Source organism: Sarcophilus harrisii, chromosome 6 (assembly GCF_902635505.1).
Source record: "Sarcophilus harrisii chromosome 6, mSarHar1.11, whole genome shotgun sequence".
Taxonomy (NCBI): Eukaryota; Metazoa; Chordata; class Mammalia; order Dasyuromorphia; family Dasyuridae; genus Sarcophilus; species Sarcophilus harrisii.
In genome coordinates, this window is record NC_045431.1 from 193,350,108 (window position 1) to 193,373,215 (window position 23,108).

The window sequence follows — 23,108 nt, forward strand, 5'->3', positions numbered from 1 at the left end:
CTCTTGGGTATTCTCTTGGTATTGATGTAACTTCCTTTATGATATCCATTTTGGTCTCATGTTTCAGCCAATTTTGAATCTCCCTAACTATTAAATTTCTAAATAATAAACCTTTTGGTATTTAGTCTGCATTGACAATGTGATTGACTGTAAAGAAATAGAATTTGAATTGATAGAAGATTTAGAGATTATCTGATGCAACTTTGTAACTAATACTTTGAGAGATTTTGTTATATACCTTGTTGAAATTAGCAATATTGTATCGGTATAATTCCCTAACTCAAGTCAAGCCTTCTTGACTCTTTAAAAATCTATTACTGGTTCCATTTTGGCAGATTGCCTTTTCTTTGGAAAATAATTTTTTGTTTTGCTTTTGATTTTTGAAAACCAGATAAATGATTAAACTAATATTAGTCAGAAGTTAATAAAAGGGGAAAAAAAGATGAGATTATTGTTCATAGAACCAGTAAATACAGAAGATTTAGTGTTTGATCAACCTACATTCAAAGGACACTAAGAAGCAGAATCCCTATTTAATAAGAATTGTTGGGAAATTTTGATTTCTATATGGCAAAAAAGGATTTAGTTCCCCATTTCACACCATCTTCAAGACCACAATAAATTCTAACTGAAGCAGAGATCTGGGTTTTTTTTTTTAATCACTTTAAAAAAAAAAAAGGAAAAAATATTTTTGTCTCTGCCAAGGAGATAAAAGATAAAGTGTTCAACTAAATCAGTGAATAACAGACAAAATTTACAAAACAAAAAAGGCATTGTCTCAAAAGAAAAGAAGCTAAATAAGGTTTTGATATTCAGGAGTTGCTATTTTTCTATAAGAATAATACAACTATATGAACTCATGATTTATATAGTTAACCATGAAAAGATGTTCAAGCTTTTTAATTATAGAAATGCAAATCAAGATACCTTAAGATAGCTCTATTCACTCATTAGAATGGTAAAATCTAGTACCGATTTTATGGGTAAATGAAAATAAGCTGGGTTGAATGTTTTGGAGAACAGTATGGCAATGTGGAATAAAAGTCACAAAATTAAGTCACTAGGATCAAAGATTTACAGTGGTTACCTAATCTTTATTTTACCCATCAGGAAAAAGAGGTTCTTAGAGACAAAATGACTTGTCCAAAGTTATAGAAATAGTAAGTTGCAGACTTATTAATTCAGACTCGTCTGGATTTTATTTCTTGTATAAATCTGTGCATCACTTAGCAATCATACCTTTTAATCCATAGTGCAACGTGATTGATGTAAGACTTGATTGTAATGAAAACTTTCTTCACTATTAAGGCTAATCTATTTGGAATGGGCCATTGAAGAGAAGTGGTGGGTTCTCTCTCATCAGGTCTCACCTGTCATGTCTATATCATTTGAAGTGATAAGCCCATGAACATATGAGCCAATTTTGAGATTTTGTGATTTTTACATGTGAGAATCCTGAAGAAGTTAAATGATGTTAAAAAGCATTTCCTTATATAAAAGCACCTTGAACTCTGTATAAACATATAATCTAGTACAATGTTATCATACTCAGATTAAGTGCTAATCACAATTAGGGCTGCCTAATGTTAGCAGTTTAAAACTATTAACTCAGTTGGTTGATGAAATGATGTTAAAGCTATCTGCTACTACCTTTCTAGTAAAATGCAGTTTTTAGGAAGATTTATTGCTCATTTAATTTCCTTGCTGAGAAGTAATTAGAAAATATTAACTATTAGCAATCATTTTTTTTCTTTCTGTCTTTTTTAGGTGAGGCTTAAAAACTTGAATTTAAGTCTTGTTGCCAAACTTTTAAATGTAGACATTTCATTTTTTAAAATTTCTGGAAACAAAAAAATGGAGAAATAGGCAGCAGAGGCTTTGTGAGACACTAGTTCCCACCCTTAAGGGAGTGGATTAAAAAGAAGGTCCCAGGAATCTTAAGAAGTGTCTTAAAGGAGCAGAAGCAAGGGTACAAGTGGAATACTTCTTAGATCATATAGAGTGAGATAAATGTTCCGGTGGCCCTTTTATGGTTGGAGGGAGGGCAGAGGTCTCAGTAGTCCACACTTCTCAAAATATCATGACAAATTGGGTTATGGGCATGTGTATGTGTGTGGTATGTGTGTATCTATATGAAGGATGAGATATAATTGTCATTTGGGATTAGATTGTACCGCTAATAATTATATACCATACTATTTTCTTTACTTTTAGGCATGACAGTTGCAGAGTGTGATCAGTCCTATAGCGGTTTCTTTGACATACTTAGAGGAGGAACAGAACGATTTTTTACTAACATCAAAGATACTTCTTCCAAAGTTATTCAATCTGTTGCTAAGTAAGTATGCTAGTAAAATAGCACTGAAATAAAGGTTATCAAGCTAAATTGATAAATATTTTTAAAATGATGGTGATAATGGAAGTAATTCTGAAATACTGATACTTTGTTTATTTGCATTTTTTGAATTTAGAATTTTTGAATTTGAATATTTGAATTTTTTGAATTTGAATTTTGAAATTTAGTTTTTGAATTTTTATCCTCCTGGGATAGGGATTGTCTTTTCTTTCATGGACTCCCCTTTGGCAGCTTAGTGAAATTTATAGATGAAGCCTTTCTTAGGATTTTTTAGAATTAAGTTTAAAAAAATTTAATGATAATTGAAGGAATTGTAAAGTTAGTGTTTAATGAAAACAAAGATGTTATTTTTTTCCTCAACCAAGTTCTACTACTTTAGCACAACTTCTGGTTTCCATAAATGATTTTAGAGGATGTATGAGGACCATGTCATTTTTTTTATCCCAATCCTCTGACATGGGATCTGTATTGTAAACTAGTCCTTTTAATCTATGGCAATTATAGGGACAAATGTCTGCATGGTTGTTGGGGGAAGGAGAACATATGATAGCAGAAAGAATATTGAAAAATAGTGGAAAATAAGAGCTGTGAAGAAGTAAAGTCTGGACATTTTGTAAATGCTAAGAACTTTATATGCTACCCTTCCTTTCTTCCTTATTTTTTTACTTTTCTTACCTTTTGTTTTTCCTTTCTTCTTATACACTTTTCCTTTCCTTATACATGAAGGAGCAAATACTCTATGGCTAGAGCAGCAGCTCATGGAGTAGAGAAACTTGAAGCCTGGGAGGCCCAAACCCCACTTCTGATTTCTGCCTCCCAAGACTCAGGGACTCTGTAACCTGAAACCTCATTTTCTTAATTTGTCAAATGAGGCTAATAGTATTCACATCATGAGTATAACCTGGTTGTTGTGAACAAAACTTTTTATAAATTTATAATGCCACAGAAATAGGAATTATTATTGGCTCTCCTACATCTCGATGGTAATACAAGTCAAGTTTAATGAGGTACTTTACTTTGGACCAAGAGTTTTTCGTGCAGTAGCCATATGGTATAATCAGTATGATGATTTATGTTTTGCTCATTTTAAAAGAGGCTTAGAGTGGACAAGAGGCCAGGTGTCTAGCAAGAATTCAAACTTGAGTCTCCTTCCTTCAAGAGTAGTGCTCTTTATTCTAGAAACAGAATCAAGGATGAGGATTGGCTCGCCTGAGCTGTAAGTCTACACACTTCAGTAGTCCAAGAATTTGTTGGGGGAGCCTTTTATTAGGCCTCCCCTCAGCATTGTTCCAGCTTAGTTGGTCTCTCTAGTCTCTGGGTTGGTCTTATGCTCAAATTTCAGGGTGACTGGGGGAAAAAGTGGAGGTTTATTGACCTCATAATGTTTCACACATTTTGCTGCTTGTTAGAGGATTTGTTATGCTGCTGTTAATGAAGAAGAGCTTTGTTTGCAATTTGCAGGGAAAAAAACTTCAGAAATGTCATCCCTTAGGGTTTCAGACTGTTAGCTTCTTTTAGCGAAATATGACTGTTTTATGTAAATAGAATGGAAGAAAAGTAGTTATCTTGGCATATGAAAACAGTTTTTAGTGATATGAAAGTATTTAAGCAATATTTATTTCATTGCTAGGAAGCTCACTAGTCACTATGTAAAAAGGTAGGAATTGGAGTCCATGAACATTTTTTGCTTTCCATTAATTTTTATATTTTAGTACTGCTTAGTATTAGTTTTTTTTTTTTTTAGATGCTACCTTAGAAATAGTTACTGAACACATAAATCTGAATCACTTTGATATTATTCATTGTAGTTACTTGCTGCCCTTTATGAAAATACAGGTTTTTGTTGGGGGCACATAAGAATTATGATTTCAGGGATAGTTTTTCAAAAATGGCAAAACATACTCATTGAAAGAAAGGAATCAAACCTAGTGGCTTTTATGCCACATTTATGTCAAAATTTTGGATGCAAACTTTTTTTTTTTTTAGCTATATCTTTCTTTAAGCTTCTTTCTGAAATTATTACCCTGCCCTTTGGCTTCAGAAGTCAGAAATTCATGGGTTGACAGAAGTAAGTTCATTTTCATTGACAACCTTCCAAAGGTATCTGTATGGATATATTTAAGTAGCTAGGCTTTATCTCCAGAATGTGATATATTAGAACAATATTCTTTCTTTGCTAACTTTCCCGGGAACTGGCATGGTTGTGCCTTTCTCACTTCCCCCCATATAAAAAGTGTGTGAGTACATTATTATTGTAAAATAATATTATGATAATTTACTTTTTATTTATTTATGAAAAGACCTTGTACTAGGCAAATTAATATTGGGACAGAGTTATAGAGAGAAGTGGAAAATATTGAGAGAACAAACTATACCTAAGCATATAGTAATACAAAATAATCAGTGTGATCATTAAAAATTATTCTTATCCATTCTATAAAGTGAATACTAGAAAGAAATAACATTGCATTTCTTTTAACATATTCTCTAAAATTATTTCAATTAGCCCTTCTCCACATTAGTTTAAATTAATGAATTTTTACTATGCTTTGTAAAATTATTGTAAAATTAATATTTCTGTAATCAAGACTCACCTCTGCAAATACTTGATTATTTGAAAAGGAATGAAGTTTTGGTTCTTATATTTCTAAAGGGTTTGAAAAGAAGCTGTTTTGAAGCATTAATTATTTCATTAGTGGGTACAGTTGGTAGAAGAGGTAGTGTTGATTTGATGACTGCTATGAAGCAGGGTGGTGCTTGGTATTCCCCTTCTTGGTACTCATATATGGAGGTGACACTGCCATTTATGGCCCAGGGAACTGAAGGGTAATAGAAGTGATTCATTTTCATTTGTTGCTCCTTACCCTGTTGAGCTGTGATCTCTGGCCTGACTCTTCACCTGAAGACATCATTTACAAACATGCTGCAGCTTCTTTTGCCCAACTTCCTGTAGTTGCTCCTTTCCAGAGTGGGTTCTAGTAGCTTTGAGGGGTAATTGGAATAACAGTAGTTATTTGGTTTATGTAAAGATGTATGTTGGGAGGGGGATTAGGGTGAGGGAGAATTGGATTGGTTATGTGGTCTTGTTGGGGGGGGGGGGGGGTCGATCTTGTATGTGTCATCCTAGAAAGAGGCTGTGAAAAAAAAAGGCTATAGTTTTGTAGTCGTTTCCAGGTTGAAACTGTCATCCTTCAAAAAAAAATTTTGGGCCTCATTTTCATTGTTTTTCTTTTGTGCATTTTTTGTTGTTTTGTACCTCTCCTGTTTACAGCCCCAGGTAAAATATGCATGTTTTGTTTCTGATGTGTGTGCTTTATGCAAATCAGTTCTTTATACATTTTTTCCTTTTATTTTCCTAAGCTTAGCCATGGGTAATAGAAACTTACTTCTTAATAAAATCTTAAGTGACCAAAATGAAGACTTTAATTATAAACACTTGCCTGCATGCCATCTTTTTGTAGTTGGAGTCTTTTGGAAGTGTCTTTAATGCTTTCCCAGCATGTTTCTGGGTATTGGATGACAGTTTTCTCTGAAAGTATTTGCTCGTTTTTTAACATATCTCCTATTTAACATTTTACATTTAATCACCTTCATGAAAGAAACAAATGACAAAATAGTTTGCCTTACTAGTTTAAAACTTATTGGCTAAAATCTTTATGTTTTGAGTGAAGAAAAGTTAATTATGGAAAGGGGTTAATTATAAGTACAGTTTTTCCATTTAAATTGCATACATGTCAACCTTTATCTTGTGATTGTCAGCATGTATTTATGGTATAGCCTTTGTTAAGGTGGAGAACTTGGTTTTTCTCTGAAGTTAATTGGATTAAACCAATGATTTCTTGGTTTTATTTAACAGTACTCAAGCCAATTTGAATTAAGTGTATTTAGTTCATAATTATTTTAGAAACAGGTGTGCATGTGCTCTCACGTGTGTATACACACACCCACACACACCCACCCACACCCACACACATACATTTTCATTGCACCATTGTTCACCACAAATTGCTTGTGACTTACCAGTGATAAGGAAAAACTGTCATAAGATTTATGAATGAATTTGTTCTTATGGTGCCATTTGAGTCAAATCCTTATTTAGAGTACATAGATGTATGAAACCTGAAATACCATGGGGTTGGGACAGAATAATCCTACTTGTGATATGGCATTTTTTGTCATCTCAGAGGGATCCTCTGGGCGAGGTTCAGACACAGGGTCAGAATTTAATGTTATCAAGAATATTTTCCCATTTTTACTGTGGATTCTGTCCTTCCCCTCTTGTTTTATCTTGTAATCACTTTGTTCCCTAGTGTTCCTTCTGTTATCCTTGTGTTTCTTTCTTTTTCTCCCCAAGTCCATATTTGCTTCTCCTCTCCTATATACATAGTAGTTTCCAACCTTAGGCATACATGCCGTAATTGGATAAATGCCAAACTAATGGAACACAAGATAAAACTAGCCCAAACTATTGCTTCCTCTTTCTTCACCTGGGTTGAGAGAACTGTGTTGCATTCTGTGTATTGGGAACAATAGCTTTCATTTATCTAGCCTTAAGAACTTCATAGTGCTTCCCTATGTTATCTCACTTGATCTTCATAACAACCTTATGAGGAAGTTGTTAATATTATTTTCATTTTAAAGATGTTAAGTGACGTTTGCAGGATCACATAGAAGTGCTTTACCAAGATTTGAACCCATATTCCTGACTACAAATCCAGCATTCTACCTGTTGCACCTATCTGAAAATTCTCATAAATGTCAGAATGTATTCTTCCTGTTTTTTGCAAATATACTTAGCATATGCTTATGATTAAGTCAGATTTATTTATTCATGTATCTTCTATGCTGCTTGTTTATCTCAAATAACCTCATTTGGAAGATCACAGACCTTATTCTCTCACTCTTCTACTTTTCTGAGCTAGCACTCTGCAGCTTGGGAGGCAATTGGTCAGTTTTTTAACTTTTCATTAACTTAACTTGGCAGACAGTTATAGTCACATAGGTGAGGTTGATGCACAGTTGTCTTCAAAGCAAAGACTTATGTGATATTGAACTGCCTTATGACTCAAAATTCCCTGTGGTTGTGGGCTCATGGGATGTGTGTGTGTGTGTGTGTGTGTGTGTGTTCCCTTTGCTAGGTGTCATAGTTCAGAGATGGCCACTGGGCAGTTACTGAAGTGTGTGTTGATTTTTGCTAGATATCATAGCCTTGAGACAGTTGCTGACCGACTGCAGAAGCCCATTTAAGCTTCTGTACTCTGGGATCAGAAGTGTTTATTCGATATTCCAAGTCTAACCACATTTCCTTTTTTGACAATGTTCTTATAAAGGCTGATCAGGGGAAGGAATGCTATAAAAATATTTTTACCAGATTTAATAAGGCATTTGACAGCCTCCAGTGCTATTCTTGTGGTTGATACAGTTAAGTGAATTCAAAGCTGGCTTAGTGACTGGACCCACAGGATAGTTGTTAGTAATTCTATGTTAGCATTCAAGGGGATCTTAAGTGAAATGTTTCAGGTATTTTTTCTTGGCCTGTTCTGTTTGACATTTTTCTCTCAGTGACTTGGATAAAGATGTACATAGTCTTGTTTATTATGTTTGTAGATGAGATAATGTAATAAGATAATAAGATCTTTAATACACTGTATAGCAGAATTAGGATCCCCAAAAAAGTCATGATTGCTTGGAATATGCTGCCAAATTGAATATGCTAAAACTTAATAGTTATAAATGGGATCCAAAAATCCACTTTACAAATACAAAGTTGGAAGAGAAATGACTCATTTGCAGCTTGCTTGAAAAAAATCTGGGGGTTTTAGCATATTTTGGTTTCATGGAATCACCAGCAAAGCTAATTTCATTGTCAGCTTTGTTGAGATAAATATACAAGAGAGGGCAGTGCTTTTGTATTCTGATCTGTTCAAGACACATTTGGGCTATTGTGGTCAGTTCTGTGTTTGAGGAAGGATATTAATAAGAGGAGAGTGGCTTAGATGCAGAAGAGATTAGTCTAGAGAAGAAAAAGGCCTGGTGGAAAATTATGTATTATTTAAAGACTATCACATGGAAGTGTGTGTGTGTGTGTGTGTGGGGGGGGAGAATGATATTTGTTTTCCTTGACCCCTGAGGGGAGAAGTCAGAAATAATAGATGGGATTTCCAAAATGTCAGATTTAGGCTTGATGTCAGGAAGTTTCTTAATAATTCAGGCTACCCCAAAATGAAATGGATTGCCCTGGAAGTAAAGGGTTTTTCCTCATTGAAGGATTTGGGGCAGTACTTGTCAGATGTATCAGGGGTTCTTGATTAGATGTATCATGGACAAGATGATCTCTGAGGTTCCTCTGAATGCTGAGATTCAGTGATATACCAATTTAAAAAAATGAAATAGGGATCATTTGTAACTTTTAGCTAATCTCATCTCATTTGGTGACACAACCTCACCACGCAGTAAAAATAGTCCTTGTTCTTTTCATTGAAATTCTATTCCTTTCATATTTTAGGTTAGATTTGGTGCTTTAGCACCAACAGTAGCCTAGTTTCATTTCAGAATTAATAGAATACATACAGGTCCTGATTGGTTCTGGCTAAACCTAGTCCAGCAAGGGAAAGTAGTTCATAGCTATCTAAGACTTAAGTGAATTGGTCCAACTTGCATTCTAACTCTGTTGCTTTAAAATATCCCTAAGCTGTTTGTTGTCTCCTTTTTATTTTTCCACTCTTTACCCACTTTCCCTCCAATTCCCTTTAACTGTGGCTGTCAGCCTTTTGCTTTCCAGCATTTGGTAGATTTTATCTATCAGTTTGTTGTAGTAGTCTTGACTCTGTGACGTTTTCTTGTTAACCCACTCTCTGATAAACAACTCCATTGTACCATTCTGGCATGTACAAACCCTTTCTTTCATTCATGTAGTTAAACTTCCCCTATTTACCTGGGGAAGACATATGTTTTCCTGGCTCTTATATGACCATGGATTTTTTCCCCCCTCACTCATGATTCCATAGTATTTCCTTTTATGTCTGTTGGTGAGATAATTATAGTTACTCTTATGCTGGCTTTTGATTTTTAAAAAGATTAGTTTACCAATGTGTACAAGTTATGATTTACTCTTAAGATCCTCAGTATGAGAAAACTCCTGTTGAAGCTATATCTTACTGTAAGTATGAAATTTCATGAAGTAATTAGTTAATTTTTTCTGCTTTAATTTCAGTTATGCTAAAGGAGATTTGGATATTTCATACATCACATCCAGAATTGCTGGTATGTTTGCCAAAGATTATAGCAGCATTACCACCCTCATCCTTTACCCTTCCATATTGGCCAACAAATTTTTTTTGAAACATTTGTGAAATGTCTTCTAATGCCCTTCACTTAGTAGGTACTCAATTAATATTTGTAGAATTTAAGTCTTATTTACTGGACTTGATAGGGGAAAAATTTGGGAGTCCCTGGTTTACAAGGCTAGACTTTTTGTTTGAGTACTCTTTTCCTATCCCTTACTTAATACAGCTAACTTACAAGAAATAGAGCATCTTGTCAACTGATAAATGCTTCTTGTTCTCTTTGGGAATTTGTCACAGTGGGCATGGAATGAGGTGAATCTTCAGGAAGTGGGCTTCTTGGCTTCCATCAGTCTTTGATGTCAGTTGGGTTTATGTGATAGCAGATGTAGGTGGAGCCATACTAGAATCCTGTCACTAGTAGGGATCTTTCCACAATATTGAGGTGTGAGATAAGGAAAAAATAATTGATATTGATTGTTTATCATAATTGGCTCCAGAAAACCATTTTTGGTATGTTTAAAATTTATGTAAACTATTAAAAATTTTAGAAAAGTTTATGCCAAAGCTCTCAATTTTCTTGTATTTTCTATGAGTCTCCCATTATCAGTAATACATTTCCTTTTCCCGGAAGCTTCTTATGCATTGTAAAACATCATTGTAATACCCTAGAGCAGTGATGCTTTTCTCAGCTGGTGAGCATAAGAAACAGTTTCACCTCATCCCAGTCTACCCTTTGTATAAAACCTTTTGGAATAAGAGTATTTGAAATGAAAATGCTTCCTCTACTTCCCACTTATAGCCTGCTTTTGAGCTTGAAAGATTTTAAAATTATATGTCCAAATCCCTTTTCTTAGAGGAAGAACCTAGATGAGATGGACAGTGACCTGCTCAAAATCACCCAAAATATAGGGAGGAGTTAAGGGAAGAGCTGAGGGAGTGTTAGAACTGGACATAGCTTTGCCCCTCCTGTTAACTTTCTTCTCAGTCTAAGTCTTCGGACCCCCAACTGTGCTTTTGACCACATGTGACAGCAGAAGGGGGCCAGGAGTGCCAGTGACACTGAGTGCCATTTGTGGGTCTTGCACACACGTACTACATGTGTGTCCTAGAATGGAGTCAGGGAGGAGGTAGTGCAGAGTTAAGGATGCTGGAGCATGCTAGTCAACATTTGACAGCATGAAGCTCAATCCTACCAATGATGGGTCATTGGAGAATTCTTGAAACTAGTAGAGATGCTCTTGAGACAGTGTGTAGTCTCCTAGAAAATAAGAATATTTATAATCCATAGCCCAAAAACCTCATTTTTTCCCCCCCAGTAGATTCAACTTTCATTTTATCTTTTCCCTGCCATGTACTTTACTCATAGGGAGTGACCATATGAACATACAGTGGAATGGGCTGTTTGGTGTTTCTCTTTTCTCTGACTTCCTCTAATATCACTGCTGATAAACTCAGACATACCACCTATGCTGGGAAGTTGAAGGAAGAGAGGCAGCAGGCCTGAATGTTTGTGAGATGTCTAGTTGAAGGCTGACTTCCTCAGGCTCTTTTTGCCAACACAAAATCTTCCTTTGGGCTTTTGTCCCTCAAATTGAGGAAAGGCAGGCAGTGGATGGACTGCTTCCCCCTCCGTGTCACACTGCTTGCTTGTATTTTTGGGCTTTGTCATTCTCCAGCTGACTCTGTGCTCTGCCACTGGGCCTTGGAGATATTTTTTGTCAGCAGCATCTGATCAGTGTGTGAATACCTGACGTGAAAATCCTCTCGTTTCAGTGATGTCATTTCCGGCAGAAGGTGTAGAATCAGCTCTCAAAAATAACATAGAAGATGTGAGGTTGTTTTTAGACTCTAAGCATCCTGGGCATTATGCTGTTTACAATCTCTCCCCAAGAACATACAGGCCTTCTAGATTTCATAATCGGGTAAGTGACAGATTTTTATTTTTATTTTCATTTCTGCCTTGTTGCAGGTTAAAGTATACAGTGTAGTTTTTGGTAAATGAATGTTTTTCTTTTTTGAAAGCAGATCTTACTCGATTTTCTGTATGCCTTCCCCATTGCAACCAAAAAAAGGTTATCTTTCACCTTAAATTTAATTTTGAAATTCAGCAGAAGATTGAAATGAAACAAGAAGAATAGTGTTCAAGAAGGATGTTCACGAGGAGTGGCATGGGAAGGCAGGAGTAAAGAAGGCGTGTGCCTAGGTGCTTCACCTGCTCAGGCTTAGAAGTAGAAAAGAAGTGTCTGAATTACTTGACATAGAGAAAGCTTCTGCGTGGTCTAGAATGGCATCTTTTCCTCTTGTTCTCCCAAACCTATTATCTTCTGACATTTCCCCACATTGCTTCCTTTATTTCAATTCAAGCCAGTTCACCAAGTATTTATTGAGTAAACCTAGCATTCTTATTGCCCTTTTTTTTACTGCATCATTTCATGTCTTTTTTTCTTTGTATTTTTCATATTCATTGTTTTTTTTTTTTTTTTTTTCCAGTATGTAGGTTTATTGTTCTATATCAATAAAAATTACAGAAAACTAAGAGAATTCATTTTGGCCTATATATTTATAGTGAAAAGAGCTGATTTGTATTGAAATTTTTCTTTTTTTTTTGGATCCATCTTCTTCTAATGGGATATAATTCCCCTAATAGTTATCATTCTTTATGAGGCACTGGTATTACCGTTACATTTTTATACCATGGTTAGTTAGCTGTTTCTCAATTATTGGACACATATTTTTTGCTCCTCTCTTTTCTCCTCAAACTTTAAGAGGGAAAACTGAGGCCATATGATGTGAGCTATTCTTTTTCTTCTTTTTTCTGTTCCCTTTCTCCAGTTTCTAACAGGGAAATGGCCCTTTTCCTTGCCAAGTCCAGTCCTTCTGCTTGTGACCTTTATCCTTCATGATCGTGTTTAAGATCTCCACCTCCATGTGCCCCATTTGATACTGTCTCCCTGGAACTTCAGTCTCACATGTCCTGGAGACATCTGTGGCTTGATATATACAAAATCTATCCCCAAACCCACCCCCTTTCTAAGATTTCTTACGTTTCTGTCTGAAGTACCACCATACTTTGAGTCTGCCAGGTTGGTAATCTTGGCTCTACCCAGGACTCCCGTAGCCATTTAATGGCCTCCCTTGCCGCTTCCAGTGAGACATCCCACATCAAGAGCCTTATCTCTGCTGACAGAGATACCTCCTTGTTTCAGGCTCTTGTTTCTTTGCCTTAACAACTATCTACCCTCCACATGGATACCAAAGTGATTTTCCTTAAATGCAGATCTCACCAGGTCACTTTCCTCTCAGAAGAGTCTGCCAACTTCTTATGACTTCTAGAATCAAATCCTCTATTTCATAATTGTGCTTCAAGCTGTCCTTCTAACTGCATTGCCTATTATTCCAAGTCTAGCTAAACTTCTCTCTGTTTCTCACATGTGACATGCAATTTCTCATCTGCATGCCTTCGCACCAATGGTCTTCCCATGTATTCCCTCTTCAGAATCCTTCCCTTCCTCCTTCCCTCCCTCCCACCTTCTTTCCTTCCTTCCTCCCTTCCATAGTTGGGGTTAATGACTTGCCCAGGGTCACACAGCTAGGAAGTGTTAAGTGTCTAAGGTCAGATTTGAACTCGGGTCCTCCTGACTTCAGGGTTGGGGCTCTCCACTGTGCCACCTAGCTGCCCCTCATCCTATTCTTTCTTGAAGATGCATCTCAGGAATTACTTTTATATGAGATCTTTTCTTATTCCCTCAACTGGTAGTATTCTCCCTCTCAGACTACTTTGTATTTATTTTGATTAACATGTATGTCCTTGTTACCATCCCCATTACAGTGTAAATATCTTGGAAATAGGTATCATATTGTGTGTGTGTGTGTGTGTGTGTATGTGTGTGTATATGTATGTATGTGTGTGGGTGTGTCTAGTACAGTACCTAGTAACTTTTTGTTGTTGTTCAGTTGTTTTCAGTTGTGGCCAACTCTTGGTGACCCCATTTGGGGTTTTCTTAGCAAAGACAGTGAAGTGATTTGCCATTTTCTTCTCCAGCTCATTTTATAGATTAGGAAACTGAGGCAAACAGAGTAAAGTGACCTACCCAGAGTCACCCAGCTAGGAAGAAGTATTTGAGGTCAGATTTGAAATCAGGAAAATGAATCTGTTAATTCCCAGGTATTTCACTGCCTCCAAAGCAAAACAGAGTAAAGTGATTTCCCCAAGATCACACAGCTACAAAGTGTCTGAGTCCAGTTTTGATTTGAATTTGAATCTTCCTTGACACTAGGTCCAGTGCTCTATCCATTGAGCTACCCAACTACTTCCTAGTATATAATGGATGTTTGATAATTAATTTTTAAAATCATTTCACATCTTATTGCTATGGATATTTTTGTACGAATAGACTTTTTCCTCTCCTTATGGCAGGGGTTCTTAACTTTGAAGCCTGTGGACTTTTTTTTTTTTTTTTTTAATATTTTAATACCTATATTACAATATTAATGGTTTCCTTTGTAATCTTAATCATTTTATGAATTTAAAAAATATATTTCTGAGAAAACAGTTAGCTATAGATATCATAAACATCAAAGAGATCCATGGCACACTAAAATCATTAAGAATTCTCTTCAAATTATAAGCCTTAGGAAACGAGTAGGGTCAGGAGAGCATTATATATTTCAACAACAATACTATATGATGACCAATTCTGATGGATCTGGCCATCTCCAGCAATGAGATGAACCAAATCAGTTCCAATGGAGCAGTAATGAACTGAACCAGCTACGCCCAGCGAAAGAACTCTGGGAGATGACTAAGAACCATTACATTGAATTCCCAATCCCTATATTTTTGCCCGTCTGCATTTTGGATTTCCTTCACAGGCTAATTGTACAATATTTCAGATTCTTTTTGTACAGCAAAATAACAGTTTGGTCATGTATACTTATTGTGTATCTAATTTATACTTTAATATATTTAACATCTACTGGTCATCCTGCCATCTAGGGGAGGGGGTGGGGAGGAGGGGAAAAATTGGAACAAAAGGTTTGGCAATTGTCAGTGCTGTAAAATTACCCATACATATAACTTGTAAATAAAAAGCTATTAAAAAAACATTATAAGCCTTAGTTGGGATTATTGGGTCAGAGGATGTAGATATTTCTCTTTCAACACATAATTCAAAAATTTCCCCCCAAGCAGTTGAACAGATTCGGAACTTTGCTAACAATGAATTAGCTTGCCTACTTTTCTACTTTTGTCTCTTTAATAAATTTTTTTTTTCAAGCTATACAGATTTTCTTCTGTATACATTGCTTTTATATTTGCAAAAATTGATAATAGGGAAAATTGAAAATGATGAAAATGCTTTGATGATAAGAAAAAACTTATGATTCTCCAACATTTCCCCTTTAGGTTTCAGAATGTGGTTGGCCAGCAAGACGTGCACCAAACCTTCAAAACCTTTATAATATCTGCAAGAATATGCATTTATGGCTAAAACAAGATCACAAAAATGTTTGCATTGTGCATTGCATTGTAAGTAAGAGTTTAATTATAATTTTCAATTTTTCATCAAGTCCATTTCTGATTGCATAGAGATAGTATGATCCAAAAAATAGTCAATAGGAAAGGTTGGTCAAGTGACTTTTTCTTTGAGGGATTTTAGGAAAGGTAGTAGATGAACAAGTGGACTCTGTTTCAACTTGGTTTTATGATTGAGTATGAAGAAGGAAGTGGCTGTCTTTATTGATATATGATACTTGATGAGAGATCCTTAGTAACTACAGAAATGTGATGATTCTTTTTAAGTTTTTGTTAGCCATTTACATGAGGTGGATGTTTAGTCATTGTTTCCTATTTTTGGTGAGGCCCAGAAAATGATTTGGGAGTAGTTGGTCCAAAGTGGCATTTGTGTTGTATTTTTCCTTGGAAAAGGGTCAGTAAATTTATAACTTTAAAATATAGCTCTACAAATTGGGAAAGATGATGGGCAGTAGGACAAAAAAACTATGGCCCTTAAACCCTGGTAATAGAATATATGGCCACTTGGACAAAGTATATATACATGTATATTGGTACTACAACTTTTATGCCAACTTCATCTATATTTTTATTGTATTATATATGTTTACATTTTAATTAGTTTATCTTATTTATTATTTTGCAGTAGAAAAAGATATAATTTTCTTTAGAAAGTCCTTGTTCCATGTGAACATGTGGCAAAGGAATTGACAGGAAAATCCTAAAGAACTACTATTATTACCTCTTCTCTCATGGGCACATTAGTATAAAGCAGATCAGTCAATTTTCACCTTGGAAGACAGAGAAGAATCTGATTCTGAAGAGACAAATACAGCACATTACAAAACAGAGGGAGTATAGGAAAGTAGTAAAGAGTCCTAGGAGTAAGGAAGTAAAATTTCCCAAATGTGATGACTAAAGAAAAGAAGACTATAGTAGATTGTGATCTATTCCTATTCCTCCACCCCAATTCCTATGTGCATGTTCACAAACACACTTACAAACATCCTACTTAAGTCTGTGTTTTAAGTAGTGAAGGGGAAAGCCCCGAAAGCCTTAAATTTAAAGTCACTGAAGGTTAGGGTTTCCTTGTTATCTGGGTTTATATATTCAGAAGTCGGCATCGGAATACAGACTTATAATCTATGTACTTAGTGTGTTAAATGTGGATGAACTACAGGGTCTAGTCTCCTGCCTTATAGATTGTCCCTATAGACTCTTATAACATTGAACTATGCTATCAGGATTCCAGCAGATTCTTGACACTTCTGTAAATAGTATGTTAGTATTTGATAATTTTGTGGTCAACAAAGAACTATCTTTTTGGTCTTCCTGTTGCATAACTAAACTGCTCTTTTAAAGTATCTGCTTATGGAGTAAGGTAAAGCCAGAATCAATAGATTTTTGGCTACTTTTTAATATTTGTGTTAAGATAAAAGAAATAAAAAATAAAGTGATAATCATATCAGTTTTACATTTTTAGGACTAAAAATTGAAAAGAGCTGTTTTTCAGATATTTGTAGACCTTTATTAGACAAAGGCAGGGAGCTCATAGAGTACTGTAATGAATGGATAAACTTGAGTGGTATTTGGAATTGGTTGAGGAAATGCTATTTTTCTTTATTGATATATGTCAAAGAAATCCATAAATGGGTTTAAGAAATTGTCTTTAGAGTTATTCTAGATCATTTTAATCTTTTTTTTTTTTTTTTTAAATAAGAGGATGAATTATTTGTGTCACAGTATCTCCCACCATGATGGTAAATGATTAGTTGACAGTATAAATACAATATTCTTAATAATTTATTTTAGGATGGAAGAGCAGCATCAGCAGTTGTTGTTTGCTCCTTTTTATGTTTCTGTCGTCTTTTCACCACTGCTGAGGCTGCAGTTTATATGTTTAGTATGAAGCGCTGTCCACCTGGCATCTGGCCATCTCATAAAAGGTACAGTTCAACTTTGCTTCATTGTTTAGTTGCTTCAGTGCTTGGGGTAGCACAAATGCTCATTAGATCCTAGGTCTTAATTACAACATGTTTTCAAGATGAATGATTTTATCTGATGCAGTTAATTGTAATTAATCTAGTGATGATTTGGCCTTAATGTGCTGTATTCTAAATGTATATTTAAAAACTAGGAAATGGCAATTTGAGAATTTAGTTGCAAAAGTCTATGACTTGTTTTGTTTCAGAATTAAATTCATTCTTGCATGTGAAATCATTAAGCTAACCAGTTAAAGAAAGCTCCATTTGCTATATAATATGAGGCAATTTTGTGTTCGATTTGTAGTTTATACAAGTAGTCCCATAAAATAGGAATTTGTAGTTATGGTGATGACCAAGCCATCAGAAATTTTGTAGGAACCTAAGCCTTTCTTCACTCTACACCTGTCATCATTCCTGGAATCTATCATATTTGCATTTCCATAGCTTTTGTCACCAATATTGATCAAATATCTTTGATTGGAAGTGGTCATGAATTTATTGAGAGTGCTTTTGATTCTTAAGGTCACTGGTGAAAATGTTAAGCAGCAAAGTCTCTTGACCTTTGTGGGACACAGTGCTTGTTGATGACTTTCTAGCCTTTTGGGTGTTCACCTAAAGATTATCCATTCTGTCTAATAGTTCTGAAATTTAGGATTGTGAGAAATTTGGTATGTCATAAATTCCTGTGCCTGGGCTAAGTAAGACATTGTATCACATCTATTCTTGTAGCCTTGGTTACATTTTTTGAGTATTAGACATCTATCTCTGCCTGCCTATAGAACACATCTGCTATTATATTCTACTGGTACATTAGGCTCACCATGTCTAAACGTAATCATGTCATCTTTCCCCCTAAACTTACTCTTTTCCTTAACTTCAGTGTTTCTATTTAAGGTAATATTTTTACCCTATCTTCCATATTTATAATGCTGAATCCTTTTTTTTAGTCATTCTTCACTTATCATATCTTGTTATCATTACCAAAGTCTCCTGCTTCCATCTTTGCAATTTCTTTCCCAGATATCATAAGATCATAGACTTAAAGCTGAAATAAGGTTTATATATATATATAAAATAGTATTAGAAACAGATCTTTGAAAGCACATATTCACTTAGAAAACCACAAATCTGTTTTTTGTAAATATTTCCCAATTATCTTTTGATCTGATTTAGCTATACATGTTGGCCCCATAGGGTCTATGATTCAGACTGATGTAGTCCAATCTCTTCATTTTCCAGAAGAGGAAACTGGCTCAGAATTCCAAAATTCCACAGACAACAGATCCAGAGATCAGACCAAAGTCCTCTGAGTCCAAATCCAGTCCTTATGTCTTGCCTAATCTTTTTCCTTGGATTGATCTAGATTCTAAATATTGAAAACATGGATAAGAAAATGTACCAGAGATATCGAATAGGCTGTTATGAATTATTTATAGCACTCTTCTAAGTTGAGTATATGAATAATTAGAAATGATAATAATCAGAGCTTTTTTGCCAGTGCAGTTCAAATTCACTCATCAAATAAATGCTAAGTACTTATGGTGTTCTGGGTATATGGCTTGGGACTAGGGGTGTAAAATGAATAGGTAAAAGGAAACACACAGATACTTGAAATAGGATTCTGGTATAACTTAGAAGGGTCCAAATAAATGTTTGGAGAGATTCGGAGAGAGGTATCACTTATAAATTATAGTATTAAGGAAAACTTTATGGTGGTAGTGATATTTGAACTCAGTTTTGAAGGAATATACTATGTAAGAGAGAGAAGAAAGGAAAGAAAAAAAGAGAAAGAGGAAGAAGAAAAAAACAGGGGAGAGAAGTGTGTGTGTAGACAGAGATGTGGACAGTGGGATTAGTTCCTTATAACAACCCTGTAAAATGGGTAGGACAAGAATATTTCTGTTTTATAAGTGAGGAAGTGAGGTCCAGATTAATTCCAAAAAGATGTTTGCCAGTGGTTAGAAAAACTTGACTTCTATCTTCTCTCCCTCTTCACTCCCCACTCCTCTCCCTTTCTTCCCAGCTGAAAATATATGTATGTGTCTAGGAAGTGTGGAAAGGGAGATCAAGAAAGTGCAGGGATACCTCATGAAGAAGGTATGAGCTGGAGATAGAATATTGATAACATCCATGAATTTTAGCATAGTATTAATTTAAAGCTAAAAGTTTTTTTTAAAAAAATCGTTTTCATTTTAAAAATCCAGTTTTAAAAGTGTTATGCTCATTAAGAATTATTAAAGGTTGATTATTAATTTGTATCCATCCTGTCATTATGATTTATAGCATGCCCTGGAATTTCTGCTGTGTGCTATCTTCACTTCCACACCCTGCCTCTACCCCAACCACACACAGTTTTTCTTTTGCCTTTCTGTTTTTGTTTAGGGACATGCCACCTTGGTATTTAAAATGTGCTGTAATGTATTTATATCAATTACTGGCTAAGAATCATATAATTGAAAATTATACTGGAATTAAGAGGGATTAAGAAAGGCTGTAAAAGGTGTTATTTTACCTGGGACTTGAAGGTAATCAAAGAAGCCAAGAGATAGAGATGAGGAAGGAAGGTATTCCAGGCCTGGGGGACAGCTACAGAACATGCCTTGAGCTGAGAGATACGGCTTTATTCATAGAACAGTCTTTTTTTTTTTTTTTTTTTTTAATAACTTTTTATTGACAGAACCCATGCCAGGGTAATTTTTTACGACATTATCCCTTGCACTCACTTCTGTTCTGATTTTTCTCCTCCCTCCCTCCACCCCCTCCTCCAGATGACAAGCAGTCCTATATATGTTAAATAGGTTATAGTAGATCTTGGATACAATATATGTGTGCAGAACCAAACAGTTCTCTTGTTGCTCAGGGAGAATTGGATTTAGAAGGTATAAATAACCTGGGAAGAAAAACAAAAATGCAAGCAGTTTACATTCATTTCCTAGTGTTCTTTCTTTGGGTGTAGCTGCTTCTGTCCATCCTTGATCAATTGAAACTGAGTTAGATCTTCTCTTTGTCTAAGAAATCACTTCCATCAGAATACATCCTCATACAGTATTGTTGTTAAGGTATATAATCTCCTGGTTCTGCTCGTTTCACTCAGCATCAGTTCATGTAAGTCTCACCAATCCTCTCTGTATTCATTCTGCTGGTCATTTCTTTCTTTTTTTTTTTTTTTTTTTAATTTAATAGCCTTTTATTTACAGGATATATGCATGGGTAACTTTACAGCATTAACAATTGCCAAACCTCTTGTTCCAATTTTTCACCTCTTACCCCCCCACCCCCTCCCCTAGATGGCAGGATGACCAGTAGATATTAAATATATTAAAATATAAATTAGATACACAATAAGTATACATGACCAAAACGTTATTTTGCTGTACAAAAAGAATCAGACTCTGAAATATTGTACAATTAGCTTGTGAAGGAAATCAAAAATGCAGGTGTGCATAAATATAGGGATTGGGAATTCAATGTAATGGTTTTTAGTCATCTCCCAGAGTTCTTTTTCTGGCATAGCTGGTTCAGTTCTTTACTGCTCCATTAGAAATGATTTGGTTGATCTCGTTGCTGAGGATGGCCTGGTCCATCAGAACTGGTCATCATATAGTATTGTTGTTGAAGTATATAATGATCTCCTGGTCCTGCTCATTTCACTCAGCATCAGTTCGTGTAAGTCTCTCCAGGCCTTTCTGAAATTATCCTGTTGGTCATTTCTTACAGAACAGTAATATTCCATAATATTCATATACCACAATTTATTCAGCCATTCTCCAACTGATGGGCATCCATTCAGTTTCCAGTTTCTGGCCACTACAAACAGGGCTGCCACAAATATTTTGGCACATACAGGTCCCTTTCCCTTCTTTAGTATCTCTTTGGGGTATAAGCCCAGTAGTAACACTGCTGGGTCAAAGGGTATGCACAGTTTGATAATTTTTTGAGCATAGTTCCAAATTGCATAGAACAGTCTTGAGGCTGGAATACCAGGGTGGGATTGGGGAAATTAAGACTAGACTAGAGTTAAGAAGACTAGAAAGGTTGGGGAAGAAGGTATGACTGGGTAAAGAAGAGCTTTGAACACCAAGCAGGATTTTATATTTGATCCTGTAGGTAAGAGAGAATCTCTGGAACTTATTGCAGAGGGGATGCACTTGTGCTTTAAGAAAATCACTTTGGTGGCTGACAGATTGGTGTGGGCAGAGCCTGAGGCAGCCAAACTCATGGGGCTCTTAAGTGTAGTCTGGGTATGAGGTGAAAAGAGCTTGAACCAGGGTTGTGAAAGTCAGAGGAGAGAAAGAAGGTAGATATTGGAGAGATTTACACAGATTGGAGAGTAGGGAAAGAGGGAGTTGACCGCGGAACTGGCTTCAGAGATCTGCCTCTGACATGTCCTGGTGACCTAGGTGACCTGTCCAAGTTATTCCAAGTCTCAAAGCTCTAGACAATCAAATTTTTTTTTTTTTTTTTGCTTATACATGATCATTAATTTTTAAAAATATACGTTTCTTTATTTTTTTTTCCTTTTTTTAAAATAAAGCTTTTTATTTACAAAGCATATGCATGGGTAATTTTTCAATATTGACCCTTGCAAAACTTTCTGTTCCAAATTTTTTCCTCCTTCTCCCCTACCCTAGATGTCAGGTAGTCCAATACATGTTAAATATATTAAAATATATGTTAAATCCAATATATGTATACATATTTATACAGTTATCTTGCTGAACAAGAAAAATCGATTTAGAAAGAAAAAAAAACCTGGGAAGGAAAACAAAATGCAAACAAACATCAACAGAAAGAATGAAAATGTTGTGTTGTGTTCTACACTCAGTCCTGTAGATGGCTCTCTTTGTCACTGAACAATTGGAACTGATTTGAATCATCTCATTGTTGAAGAGAGCCACATCCATTAGAATTGATCATTTTATAGTCTTGTGGTTGCTGTGTATAATGATGATCTGGTTCTGCTCATTTCACTCAGCATCAGTTCATGTAGGTCTCTCCAGGCTTCTCTGAAATCATCCTGCTGATATTTCTTACAGAACAATAATATTCCATAACATTCATATCCCATAATTTATTCAGCCATCGTCCAACTGATGGGCATCCATTCAATTTCCAGTTTCTTTCCACTACGAAAAGGGCTGCTACAAGCATTTTTGCACATGTGGATCTCTTTCCCTCCTTTAAAAATCTCTTTGGGATATAAGTCCAGTAATACTGCTGGGTCAAAGGGTATGCACAGTTGGATAACTTTTTTGAGCATAGTTCCAAACTGCTCTCCAGAATGGTTGGATCTGTTCACAGTTCCACCAACATTGTATCAGTGTCCCAGTTTTCCCACATCCTCTCCAACATTCATCATTATCTTTTCCTGCCATCTTAGCCAATTTGACATTGCACATTTCTTTATGAATCATATAAAGAGAAAAAAATCAGAATAAAAGGGAAAACCATGAAAGAAGGAAAAAAAAGTGAACATAGTATGTGTTGATTTACATTCAGTCTCCTTAGTTCTCTCTCTGGATACAGATGGCGTTTTCTATCCAAAGTTTATTGGGATTGCTTTGGATCATTGAATCACTAAGAAAAATTAAGTCTTAGTTGATCATCGCACAATCTTGCTATTATTGTATACAATGTTATCCTGATTCTGCTTGTTTTGCTTAGCATCAGTTTGTGTAAATCTTTCCAGGTCTTTCTATCATCGGCTTGTTCATCATTTTGTATAGAACAATAATATTCTAGTACCTTCATTCTCCAATTGATGGGCATCTATGTATTTTCCAATTCTTTGTCAGCACAAAAAGAGCTGCTACAAACATTTTTGCAAATGTGGGTAGTTTTCTTTCCTTGGGATACAGATTCTCAGTAATGGCACTAGATCAAAGGGTATGCACAGCTTGTTAGCCCTTTGGGCATAATTCCGAATTGTTCTCCAGAATGGTTGGGTCATTTCATAATTTCACCAACAG

The 23,108-nt window shown here is 35.4% G+C and overlaps 1 protein-coding gene across 10 annotated transcripts in view; it reads left to right on the forward strand.

Annotated features, from left to right (window-relative positions):
* The window catches only part of GAK (cyclin G associated kinase), a 131,017-nt gene that overhangs the window by 58,385 nt on the left and 49,524 nt on the right, over window positions 1-23,108 (forward strand). For all 10 annotated transcript variants that reach the window (XR_004230037.1, XR_004230038.1, XM_031941635.1 and 7 more), the window contains 5 exons: window positions 2,215-2,338; window positions 9,570-9,619; window positions 11,416-11,564; window positions 15,047-15,169; window positions 16,967-17,100. Coding sequence is in view for 8 of the 10 variants with exons in the window: in XM_031941635.1 (XP_031797495.1) it covers window positions 2,215-2,338; window positions 9,570-9,619; window positions 11,416-11,564; window positions 15,047-15,169; window positions 16,967-17,100 (580 nt within the window). In the remaining 2 variants the exon portion in view is untranslated. The remainder of the gene's footprint in view (window positions 1-2,214; window positions 2,339-9,569; window positions 9,620-11,415; window positions 11,565-15,046; window positions 15,170-16,966; window positions 17,101-23,108) is intronic.